We start from the raw sequence: 12,967 nt of genomic DNA, 5'->3' as shown, positions 1-12,967 counted from the left end.
GGATACCTTATTTTTTTCTAGCCTTGGCTAGAGCCCCCAGTGCTCTGTTGAATAGAGGTGGTGAGAGTTGACTTCCTTGTCTTGTTCCTGGTCTTAAGAAGGGTATTGGATTCTTTTAATCATCTCTAATCATATCCATTTTAATTTAAATATCTTACATAAAAAAGTGATTGGGTAAGTTGTATGAAGTCAGCTTTCTTATAATCTGATCTTTTACTTCTTATAGAAACCATATTTAAGAAAAAATTATTTTGATTCCAAAACAGATGCTTTGATCTTTTCCTATTACTTCTTCCACTAACAATTTAATCAGTCAAAATGATGCTTTTCCTTTATATCTTAAATGTTATGGTTCCTTTTTTAAAAATATGTATACTGGCTCTTTTTATTTCTCTCTATCTTTGAGCAAGGAGAGGTCTGTTTTTCAGTATTTGAGGTCTTGACTGTTCTGCTTCCCACCTCGCTAGCTGTTAGATTCCTCCTCTTGGTCTTGATCTAAAAGGGTGATTATAGTGCAGAGACCCTTGTCAAAGTTCTTTGCTCAGCACTCACTCATTTAATGTGCCACAGGGTTAAGTAGGGGTCTTCTGCTTCTCATGGTGGGTTATATGACTGTAGGGCTGTGGATTTACCTCCGAAAACTTCGGACATGTTTGTGGATTTTCCCCAAGGTGACCCCTACTAGAACACAACTCTAGTGGCTCTTCCCATTACTGCTGTCCCCTCCCAGGATTCAGCACCCTGGTGACATTTGCTGTGCCACTGCTGAGTCCAAATAGGGTCTTATAATGGGGGGAGATTAAGAAGTGCAGATTCAGGGGGGGTGCCTGGGTGGCTCAGTCGGTTAAGCACCCAACTTCAGCTCAGGTCATGATTTCGTGGTTCGTGGGTTCGAGCCCCACACTGGGCTCTGTGCTGACAGCTCAGAGCCCGGAGCTTGTTTCATATTTTGTGTCTCCCTCTCTCTCTGCCTCTCCCCCACTCATGTTCTGTCTCTCTCTCTGTCAAAAATAAATAAACATTAAAAAAATTAAAAAAAAAAAGAAGTGCAGATTCAGGGATGATGTAAACAGCCTTGGTTTGCCTACCTCTCACCTCAAGTGTAAACGATTTTTAAAAGGGAAGTTTGAGGATGAGCTGAGTGTCCCTCTCACCAGCAAAAGCTGCAAGTCTCTGATATTAGGCCAGAAGTATTTATCAGGGCTTCCGGTGCACCAAGCACTTTTCTATGTGCCTCACATGTATTAGTTATATTATCCTCATAACCACTCCATTATTACATTTCATAGATCATGAAACTGAAGAACAAAAATGACAAATAACTTTCCAGGGTCACGCAGCCACTAAGTGGTGAAGCCCAGCATTAAACCCACCGCCTGGCTCTTATCTCTTGACCACACCAGCAACATTTCCTCCTGTACCTGCCCTGGTTCTGCTTCTGTGTCCCCGGGGCCCATCTAAGCTTTAGTAGAGGATACATTCATTCTCTTCAGGGTGTGACTCCTTCTGAGTAACATTCCTAGTTTCCTTTGCTGTTAGAATTTTCTATCACTTTGGGTGTTTTGCAAGTATTTCAGTAAGGAAAGTGAATCTTGCCCCGTGAACGGCTATCATCTGAACTCAGAAGTCCTCATGGAATTTTTTGCATATGTGCTTGACCCTAATGTCTGTGCTTATTTTATGGATGAGAAAATCAAAGCCTAGAATGGTTAGTCCACCTCCCCCAAGCCATAGAACTAGTGATGGCCAAGCAGGATGGGAAATTGTCCTTCCCTGGCTTGTTCCCCACTGTGTTTTGCCAGGTAAACCGAGAAATCACTGAAATGAAATTTAGCTATCTTTCCTAACCCACTTCCAAAGGTCCACATGCCCTCAGAAGACACAGGCAAACTTTGCTTTGATTTCACTTCAGCCTGCTTGATTTCTTCTTATCTTGGAAAATGGAATGCAGACCCTCACTTGAGACTTTTCTCAAATTAGGCTGGGTGACGTATGTCTTTTTGAGCTCTTTGATTTGACCCCCTATTAATGTCTTTAAACCCTAATTGTTTTGTTCCTGACAGACCTGTCATGTTTAATGTGTGAGAGAAATGTATACATAGAAGGAAACTTCTGTCATATTCTGTATTTGCCTCAGACTATTGAGATTATTAAAAACAAAACAAAACAACCAAAGTGCACACACGAGGGCATCTTCCTCCTTGCAATTTTATCTGGCATATTTAATTGATAGAGACTTCTGGGTTAGATTGTTATCAAAGGTTGTAGTAAATTGTTGAGCGTGTGGCCCTAATGATGCTCTCGGCATCTCCTTCCAACACACAAAGTTTTGCCACATTGGGGAAGGCGGCTTCCTGGCATAGGGTGACAGGACCTCGGAGGAGTCCTCCTTGGGTTAGCAGCCTGTGCAAGCTGCATTTGTGTCCCAGGTCCAAAGTCCCTTAGTAGACACGTGGGATTCGAGGAAGGGGAAGCAGTATTTGCATCCCTACTGACACCAATTATGGTAAACACCAACTGTTTAGACATCAGCCCTTTAATAAAAGTTCCCTAAAGTGGTTTTTGAAAGTCAAGCTCTCATGGCAGAACCAAGTAAGAGAGAAAAGAATGGAATAATTGGAGGCTGCTGTCTTTTCACTTCCCACATAAAATTATTTGAAGAGACAGGCCAGAACTTTAAACAGGAGATACCAAGAAAAGTTGTAATTTGGATGTCTGTTGTCGTGACTTTAGGGTGTTTGCTTAAAGGAATTTTTTTCTCCCCTACCCCCCAACTCTCTCCCCAGACATACTTCAATGACAATATCCTTACACTAATCCGGACGCTGGTGACTGGAGGAGCCACGCCAGAGCTCGAAGCTCTGATTGCCGAGGAGAATGCACTTCGAGGGGGCTATAGCACCCCCCAGACGCTGGCCAACAGGGACCGTTGCCGCGTGGCCCAGTTAGCGCTGCTGGATGGGCCCTTTGCGGACCTGGGGGTGAGTTCATGGTGCAGAGGTCACCTGAGCCCACTGACTGGGAATGGCTTGGCCAGAGTGAACTGGGTGCCAGGGTGAGGAGCCAGGCACCTGTCTTTTCTGTCTTCTGTGGTGATTCACTAGAGGTGATGTGTATGGTGTGCTGTGTTTTACATGCAGTCCTTCATCTTTATTCCCACGGCAATCCTTCGACATAGGTTCTACTCTCAGACATTCTAAGGAAACTGAGGCTCAGAGAGACGGAAGACTGGCCCTATCAGGAATTTGAACCAGGAACCCTGGCTTCAGAGCCTGTGGGCTTTACTCACTCCCCTAGGTATCTTCTACCACGAGCTAGGAGGCATCAGGTGATTCCAGCATGTGACCGAGGCTGGGACCCCTTTCCACAGGGTCTTAGCCTACCTCAGGGCCACTTCACTCCCAAGGCACATTAATAGCCCATGAGGAGCTTTTCAAAACCACTGATGGCCATGTCCAGTTCCCAGGATTCTGACTTTTTGTATCTGGGTATATGCCAGGCATTGGAGGTTTTTAAAACACCACCAGTAATTATGTGCATCTCGAGCCACTGGCCAAACAAATGGCATCTCATGTGGACCATTTGATGTCTCTAATTCCAGACCTAGGTCTTTGCATCTCTGAGGCTGCACCCAGTTAATCTCCCCCACGCCCTCCCTGCCGCAGAGGGGATGACCAGTGCCTCCCTTTGGGCTCCACACACCAACTGGGTTCTCACACTTGGGCAGAAGTATGCAGTCTTGACCCTTATTCACAGCCCTATACCGCATCCACGGATGGGTTCAAGGGGTGGAGCCACAAGTCTTGGCAACCAATACATTTATTGCACAAACAATAGCGTCGCCCAAGGAAAGGGTCACTTTTTCTATTTATTCTGAAACTCTGATGCTGACTTGCACCATATTTTAGTATGGTTATGGATAAGGACCTATGTTAGACTGGGCTTTTTGGAAAGGCAGCTTCTGTAGCTCGTGGCTCCTTTCATCTATCACCGACTTACTGATACACTTTAAAAGGATAAAGACTTTAAATGACGGTAAGATATGGCCCCATTTGTGTTCTGTAATATGATGCCCATTTGGAAATTCCAACGACAAGAAGGACAAAGGCAGCCACTTTATTCCCAGTGATGTCATTCTTCAGTGCCCTTCCTACACTCACACCCACCTGAAGCCACCTGGCTGTGTGAAGCCAGCATTTCCAAGTGAGTGGAGTTGCTTTCACGTTCCATGTCGGGCCCCAGACCCTCTGGGAGGTGACTGTGAACTGATTAGGACTGTGAATCCCACTTATTCAACCTGCAGCTCTCCACCTCCTGGGGAAACACATTCTCTTCCACCCGCGCCATCTCTGAGGTCTGTAAATTGTGCTTTTCACACAGTCTTTTCCCTGAAAGAGTCTTTCACCGTAGCACCTGGTGGGGTCTTTTCTCCTCGCAGTGATTTTAATTATCACTCGAGCAGTTTTGACAACACGGTCAGATCACAGTGATTACAGCTGAGCTGGGGCTAAACATAATCGCCATTTTGCCCAGATGGTTTCTTCTCTGCCAAACATGCATCTGAGAGCTTTGAGCCTTACACAATCACTTAGAATGAGAGAGAGGCCCATTCTCTCTAGGGCTCTCATTGCTACAGATGGAAAACTGGAGAGAACCGGAGGAGAACCCCATCATTATCTGATCCCCCAAAATTACCAGTATTGGATGTAGGCTCTTAATCACATTGACTTCTTTAGCCCCAGTCCCTTGGGACAGACCCTCCAACTGAGGAGACACCAACACAAGCTTTCACGAAAAGGCTCTGTTCCCCCTGGACCTCTACTTCCAGGCAAATGAAAATGTTTCTCTCTGTTCTTTCCTTGTCTCCCAGGATGGTGGTTGTTATGGTGATCTGTTCTGCAAAGCTCTGAAAACGTATAATATGCTTTGTTTTGGAATTTATCGGCTGAGAGATGCTCACCTCAGCACCCCCAGCCAATGCACGAAGAGGTGAGTATATTTCCACTCTCCTCTCCCACCCCGAATGCAGAGACAGAAATGCCCTGTCTTGTTTCCCACTGTGAAGGCAAAGGTCCAAGTACATGCTCTCAACATGCAAATGACTCTGCCCGCATTAAATCCAACACTGGGTTTGGAGGTTATGGGAGGCTTTTTTCTTTAATTCCTCATAGCAGATGTAAAGACATTATGGGAAGAATTCAAGTTTTATAGAATAGTTCCTGAACAGGAGCATCTCCTCCAAACTCTAGCTACTGGGATTATTCTGCCGGTACCTCGTATAGAGATATTTCATATTGCTAGTGTTTAAGATAGATGTTTCCTTTGCCATATCTTAGATGCCTCTGCTTTTACTTAATATATTTTTAATTGACTCACTTTTTAAACTTTTATAGATTTATTTCAAGAAATTTGTGTGTTATCACCTTAAGCAGAAAACTATAATAGTTTATGTGTGCTAGTTATATATTTTTAATTGCACTAAAATAAATTCATAGCAGCCCCAAATTAAAAGTATATCATAGAATTACCCAAATCTGTGCATTTGCATACTATATCTCAAGAAACAATGCTACAGAGATTAGTCTTTCTCAGCTTTGCTTGCACGTTAGAATCACCAGGGGTGCTTTTTAAAAATATTCTGCTTTCCCTGATTTATCTGGTCTGGCTTGAAAGTGTAGATAATTTCTTAGTGCCCAGAGATTACAGTATATAGCCAGAGTTGCGGCTAATTGCTGTAGACTAGTGAGTTCTCAAAGTTTAGAGAGCAACAGAATCACCTACAAAGCTTGTTAAAACACAAATTGCTAGACCCCACTCCCCAGAATGTCTGACTCTGTAGGTCTGGAGTGAAGTTGCTTAAGAATTTGCATTTTAGGGACACCAGGGTAGCTCAGTTGCTTGAGAATCCAGCTCTTGATTTCAACTCAGGTCATGATCCCAGAGTCATGGATCAAGCCCTGTGATGGGCTCCATACTGAGTGTGGAACCTGTTTATGATTCTCTCGATTTCTGACTGGTGTGAGGTGGTATCTGAATGTAGTTGTGATTTGTATTTCCCTGATGATGAATGATGCTGAGCATGTTTTCATGTGTCTGTACAAACACAGAAAGAAGCAAACCATGAGAGACTCTTAAACACAGAGAGTAAACTGAGACTTGATGGGGGTTGGGGGGTGGGAAAAATAGGTGATGGGCACTGAGGAGGGCACTTGTTGGGATGAGCACTGGGTGTTGTATATAAGTGATGTATCATGGGAATCTATGCACACTGTATACACTGTATGTTAGCTCACTTGAGAATAAATTATATAATTTTAAGAAAATAATTTAAAAAATTAAAAATTAAATTAAAAAAGATTATATCTCCCTCTGCCCTTCCCCGTCTCCCTCTCAAAAAAAAAAAATAAATAAAAGAAGTTGCATTTTATTTATTTTCAAATGTTTACTTGTTTTGATAGAGAGAGAGCATGCACAAGCAGGGGAAGGGCAGAAAGAGAGGGAGAGAGAGAGAGAATCCCAACGAGGCCCTGCACTGTCAGCACAGAGCCCGACACAGGGCCAGAACTCACAAACTGGGAGATCATGGCCGGAGCCGAAATCAGGAGTTGGACACTTAGCCCACTGAGCCATCCATGCACCCCCAAGAAAATGCATTTTAAGTGATGCCCCGGTGTTGCTGATGTGTCTTGGCTTGAGGACCCACTTTGGGATCTCCTACTACTAGAGAGGAGACGGTGGGGTTTTTTTGGTTGTTGTTTTGTTTTGTTTTGTTTTGTTTTGTTTTGTTTTGTTTTGTGTTAGCAGTGTCTGGTGTTAACCAGAGAAAGCTTGATGGGATTGAGAATAGTTAAAGCAGGACTGGCACAGAGGCAGGGAGGGATCTTATCTTCTCTCATTTAGAAAAAAATCCCCACCAAAATTGATTTGTAAAAGGTAAAGAGTGAGAAAAGGCTGAGAAGATGTTAGGTCATGGGAAACAAAGACCCTGTAAGGTGTGTCAGAACATTCTCTAGCAAAAGAGGCGGTGCAGTCAGTGAACCTCCTGCACGCACCTGGGCTACTCGGGATCAGAAGTGAACTCGAACTTCAGTGGAAAGGGGTGGGGACCATCAGAAGCACGGTGTGGTTCCCCCACCACGGGCACCAATTGAGCCTCTGGTGCCGGGGCTCACGGCTGGCCACCTGCGCTGAGCTGAAGAGAGGAAGAGCTAGTTCAGCTTGGAAGATAATATTTAAGGTCTTGGACCAGGTAGAAGCCTTCCAGATCCTCTGCAAGACCTGAGGATCCTTTTCGGTTCGATGAGAGGTGAAATACGCACCCAGTTGTCCTCATTCTGTGACCCATTTGCTTCCCTGTCCAGGTACGTCATCACCAACCCCCCGTACGAGTTTGAGCTCGTGCCGACAGACCTGATCTTCTGCTTGATGCAGTTTGACCACAACGCCGGCCAGTCCCGGGCCAGCCTCTCCCATTCCTCCCACTCGTCCCAGTCATCCAGCAAGAAGAGCTCCTCCGTGCACTCCATCCCATCCACCGCAAACCGACCCAACCGACCCAAGTCCCGGGAGTCCCGAGACAAACAGAAGTACGTGCAGGAAGAGCGCCTCTGATATGTGTATCCACTGCCACCGTGTGTGAAACTGTATCTGCCACTCATTTCCCCAGTGGGTGTTTCCAACAGTAACTTCCCCCCTTTTCCCCTGTAGCCACCCCCTTTTTTTTACACATATTTGCATATGTATGATAGTGTGCATGTGGTTGCCATTTTTATTTCACCACCATAAAACCCTTGAGCACAACAGCAAATAAGCAGAAGGACCAAAAGTTATTTATGATTCTAGGGGAAAAATAACCCAAAGGCATGCTCCAGACATAAATAGCTCACTGCAGGAAGGAGTTCGCAGAGTAGAGGAGCGTCATTGTCATCCATGTCAGTTATGCAAAGCAAGTTTAGTTAATGTAGAAGAAAAGTTTGTTCTGATTGATCAGGATTATCAGGGTGCTTCGGGTTTTGATTTTGTTGTTGTTTTCCTTTCTTTCTTTCTTCTTCTTTTTTAATACACACGCAATAATATACACATACACATTTCTTTGAAGCAAGCAACCAAAAAGCAACAAAAACACATCGATTGTTTCCACTCTCACTCTCTGGGCTGAAGTATCGCGAAGCATTTAAGAGGCTTTCGCCATTTGTGTAGAAGATTATTAAGCATCTGCTTTTGTAAGAGAACATCCTAGCTTTTTTTACTCACCAAGGCCTTTCGTCCCAGATCTAGCTTCCTCTGGGAGTTCTTCGGCACATTTCTACCCTTACTATGGAGGAAAGAATCGTATCCCATTTGTGGATGTATCAAATTCTAGTCATCTAAGTGAACAGAGGTTTGATTGCATATTAAATTGTTATTCTGTCTCCTTATGCCATATGACTAGCTATTTTTTTTTCTTTCACTTTTGACATTTGGGATGAAAAGCCATATGTATCATAAATATCAGATGTAAGTCATTAAAAACTGCCTTCCTGGGACTTTTACATCTTTTAAAAGGTGAATTACTTACCTTATGTACAGAATAAATAATGCTCAGGAAAGAGCGAGTATTTTTCCATGCATTCTCAGGGGACCTTTTTACTCCCCTTTGTTTGATTAGCTAAGGCCCCAGTGCCAGGCAGGAGCAGGGGCTGGGGCCAAGCTAGAGTGTGAGGAAGATAAACCCAGCAGCAGATCATGTTTTTCTAGGAGCCAACATGCTAAATAAATCAGATTGTGGGGGGATCGAGCCACAGTTGACTCGACAGAGACAAAAGCTAGCTACTACTTCAAACTGTGGGCACAGCTGCATGGCGCTGGCTGTCCCAAAGCAGGAAGCTGGTGGGAAAATTCCTCCTCCTCAATTTCTTGAACACAGCCAATTCACTTAGGCAGGTGAATGACGGTAATAGCGAACCACTCCTTATCGTCATGAGACGGGGGAGAAGAAGTGTGCAACAGTGAGCCAAACACATTTTGGTATAATTCTTGGTTTTTTTTTCTTTTTTCTTTCTTTCCTTCCTTTTTGAACAGTTAGTAAAGCATGAGCTGAAAGGTAGAAAAATCCCTTTTTCAGCATACAGTTGTCAGATGTTTATGCATGCTGTAGGCGGTGCCTTAGTTCTTATGAATCGGCAAACTCCACCATAACCGAATTATCCTGTGTGTGGACTAGCCCTGGGCTGGCGTATACCTGTTTGAAGTGTCTACTTGAGCAGATTCCACCAAACAGAATAGGGGTGGAGGGGAGGAGAAATATGCCACAGTGGTACCATCTCTAAAAAGGTGTTTTTATGGTGAATGCTTTGAGTTTAGATTTCGGATCCCCTCTCTCCCCTAAGCATGATAGTTTTGGAGATTTGCTTGCTGTGTGAATTGACAAGCACTTTTACTGACAAAATGGTGAGGTTCAGTCTGCACCTGTGCCCCCACACCAAAGACAGGGCAGTATTCAGACCAGGAATGGGGTGGGGAAAAATTGTATACATGTATATTAAAAAGCCCTACGAGTGGAAGAATTTTTTTTCAAATTATTTTTGTCCCCATATATATCGATTTCTATATTACGTATAACTATCTATCCTTTTATATAGAACTATATCTATATCTACATATATGTACACACACACACACATATACGTGTGTGTGTGTGTATATATATATATATATATATACACACACGTATACCCCAGTTTGGGATCATGAAGAGCTTTTCATGCATTCTTTGCAAAGGAGGTTATAAAGTTGTGCCCATAGAACATTTATAACTATAAGAATGTGCCAGTTAAAGTGCTCGACAGGAAATATGACAGTTTAAAAGCATTGTAAAACTCACATAGCTTACTTCTCTCTCTAAAGTGCAACAAGGATGAATAGAATGGGCCAAGGTATGACAATTAATGGTTCTGCATGACCTAGCCACTGCTGGGGGTTTTCTTCTATAACGTTGTCCTTGTGAAAACTTTTGTGACATTAAAAAAAAAAAGGAGTTACAAATTTTATTCTGTTATTGGTTTGTTTCTTTTTGTTTATATTGTTCTGTTTGTGGTTTTCTTTAGTTTGTTTTGCTTTTTTTTTTCCTCCTCCCCTTCCCCCTCCCCTTCCCTCCCTACTTCTCTTTCCTCCACTTTCTAAATTGCTCAGCGCAATGAGGCTGTGCTGCTGCTACCGCTAGATCCCTTAGAGTTTGTTTTGGTGTTCTTGGTTTTGGGGTTGGGTAATTTGGGGGGAACTTCTCTCCATCTGGCTTGCCTTCAAATCTGCACGTGGCCTCCCTGCCCACCTTGGTACCTTGCTCCAAGTCCAAAAGCCTTTTGCCATCAAGAAACCCAGCTTCCTCCACTTCCCCCCATTACCACTACCCCAACCCGGCCCCCCCATCAGTCTGTCCACATCTCTGTGTTTATCTTGGCAAGACCTACTACAAGTGTGATGCCAGGTGATAAACTTCGCTGGAAAACATTTGCAGCTACTCCATTTGGCAAACCTGCTTCTTGGTTAATATTTTGTCCCTCTTTTTAATTTAGACCAGGAGGTTCATTAATGACAGAACATTGGTCTCCTTTATGTTTGATCAGGATGACCCCAAGTTAAAACTGTTCAGTTATGTGTATCAACTCATAGCCCACACCCAGTGATCTGAGGTTTCATGACTCAGTCTCTGTATTTTCCAGGTCTCTCCTGTCACCTGCCTTTGTTCAATCCCAACCAGAGATTGGGCAGATAGAAGTAAATCCAAAATGCGTGTTATATACAGTCTGTTAGCAGCTCTGAGATGATGCTGTGACAGGAATGGAGTGGGAACAGACTATGACATGAGATGTAACTTTGGAATTTTCCCTGGACTTAGGGCACACACTTGAGAGTTGACTATAGTATTTGGCCAATGATATATTCAATGATGAAAAGGTATCATTGTGACCTCTATTCTGTTAGCTAAAACTACTGTATTATACTTTCCTCAACAGAACACAGAGTCTCCTCCATTGTTTTCCATGTGACCCCAAACTTCCCCATTCCCCCTCAGGTTCTCTTAGGAAGTACACAGGGTTCTCATATTATGTCTCTCCCTTTCCTGCTCCCCATAAAAAAAAAGAATAGAAGAGGAAAGAAAAAGAGAAGAAAAGAAAGAAAGAAAGAGAAAAGAAGAGAAAGAGAAAGAAAGAAGGAGAAAGAAGTAGGTAAAGGTAGAAAGTGAAAGAATTATTTGAAAAGAAGGTCTATACATTTTAAAAGAGCAATAGCTAGAAACTCAATTATCTGTACCATTCTAGAAGAGAAGCAGTCTGTGAGCCATTCAGTCCAATTTGCTTTAGGCTTTGAAGGGCTGAACCTTGAGTGGGTAGACCGGGAGGTGCAGTGAAGCTTTCTCGGCCTCAATGTTCACCCAGATGATCATAAAATCATCAACACCCCTAAGGACTGCTACCCAGGGTCCTTCCTGAAGCCAGTTCAGATGTATAAAGGGAAAGATGGACCCATATACATAGAGTTCTACCACAACTGGAGAAGTATCAGATTCTGTTATGAATATTAAGGATTGTGACCCAGAACATTACAATAACGCTCAGTAATATTTTGAAATAAATTGACCTTAAATATTTTTATACCATTCATCATGTTATACATTATCTTTACTCCTTTGGCTTATCAAAAAAAAAAAAAAAAAACAGTGAATGCCTCTAGGTGCTTCCCGATGCTACTGTGCTATTGGCACTTTCTTCTGAGAAGGGGAACACCCTCCTAAGTTCCATGAGACAGAACTGACTGTGCCTCCAGCCAGTATTGTCAAGATCTCAGATGACCAGAAAAACCTTAGACTGGCTCTTCTTCAGCATGGGAAAAGCCTAAAGGTATCTGCATCCCAATAGGGACAATTAAATCAACCTGCCAGGTTCCTATAGCAACAGGATCCTATCCCTCAGGTTTTGGAAGGATAAAGAGGATAGTGTAGAAACTTGGGGGGCCACGGAAGTCAAGACAGGGTAAAAATCAGTGTCTCCAGCAGCTTCTTCAGCCCATCCCTGTTTTGTCATAACATGATGAAGAATAAGCTGTGGGCACTTATCACTAAATTGGTTGCCTGTCTCCCACCAGGAGATTACATATCTATTGCCTAGGGAGGTGAGGGGGCCTACCCCTTGCCATCCAAAAGGGAACAGTGAAGAGTCTGTCCTCGGGGTGCAGCTGAATCAAGGCCCCAGGAAAGGGCCAAAGGGGGAAGTTTGCTCTCCCCAGCGAATGGCAGCATCAGACTTTCAGTGAAAAGAGGAAACTAGAGCCATGGCGGACAATTGCAAATGACAGTTTTCATAAATGGAAGCTGCCTTGGTTTGGGTACAAATGACTTTCATTTCTATGAAATAGCCATACTTTGCCCATGGAGAGGAAAGAAGGCAGTATGCATGGGTGGGTCCACTGTGGGCCTCAGGGTCTGCCAGGCAGAGGGCAAAGCCAGCCTGCCTCCGGAAAGGTGAGCTGTGAAACCATACAGCGTTACCTTTGAAGGCATCAGCTCCTGGTTAGGGCTTACTGTTCTCAGCTGTTGTCTCTACCCAAACAGCCTTTTTCTTTCAAGCCCTCTCTCTCTAAACCTCAGCTTGTGGTACAGCGAGAAGAGGACCAATTATTTCAAATACGTTTGCTGTATTATCATCTCTCCTTTCGTGTACTCTTCTCTGGGGAGTAGTTATGTGAAAAGGCTAAATCCCACAGCACTGACAACCCACAGAGACAGCGAGGCTCAGTTTTCATAGTGCAGCCTATTTCTCTGCTTGCAGGCATCCAGGCAGTCAGGTCCGCCCAGCTCTGGCATTCTTTCCCACCCATAGCCCACTCCTCCAGGCTCCTTATGGCTTGGGGAAGTCCTCACTCATACCCTGGACCCTTGTGTCTCAGTGATGAAAATAGCAATGGAAGACGCAGATGGTTCATGGATGGG

At 43.8% G+C, this 12,967-nt stretch overlaps 1 protein-coding gene across 35 annotated transcripts in view; it reads left to right on the top strand.

Moving 5' to 3' along the window:
- The window catches only part of KCNMA1 (potassium calcium-activated channel subfamily M alpha 1), a 733,580-nt gene that overhangs the window by 715,772 nt on the left and 4,841 nt on the right, over positions 1–12,967 (top strand). For 17 of the 35 annotated variants that reach the window (XM_043596657.1, XM_043596656.1, XM_043596650.1 and 14 more), the window contains 4 exons: positions 2,787–2,981; positions 4,871–4,989; positions 7,362–7,586; positions 9,886–9,914. In XM_043596657.1, the coding sequence (XP_043452592.1) occupies positions 2,787–2,981; positions 4,871–4,989; positions 7,362–7,586; positions 9,886–9,914 (568 nt within the window). Of the gene's footprint in view, positions 1–2,786; positions 2,982–4,870; positions 4,990–7,361; positions 10,029–12,967 lie in introns of those variants that run through there. The other 18 variants (XM_043596667.1, XM_043596666.1, XM_043596644.1 and 15 more) reach the window with 2 other exon arrangements.

This window comes from Prionailurus bengalensis, chromosome D2, assembly GCF_016509475.1.
Source record: "Prionailurus bengalensis isolate Pbe53 chromosome D2, Fcat_Pben_1.1_paternal_pri, whole genome shotgun sequence".
Classification (NCBI taxonomy): domain Eukaryota; kingdom Metazoa; phylum Chordata; class Mammalia; order Carnivora; family Felidae; genus Prionailurus; species Prionailurus bengalensis.
Note: the sequence above shows the minus strand (reverse complement) of the source record. Positions and strands in the feature narration are given on the sequence as shown.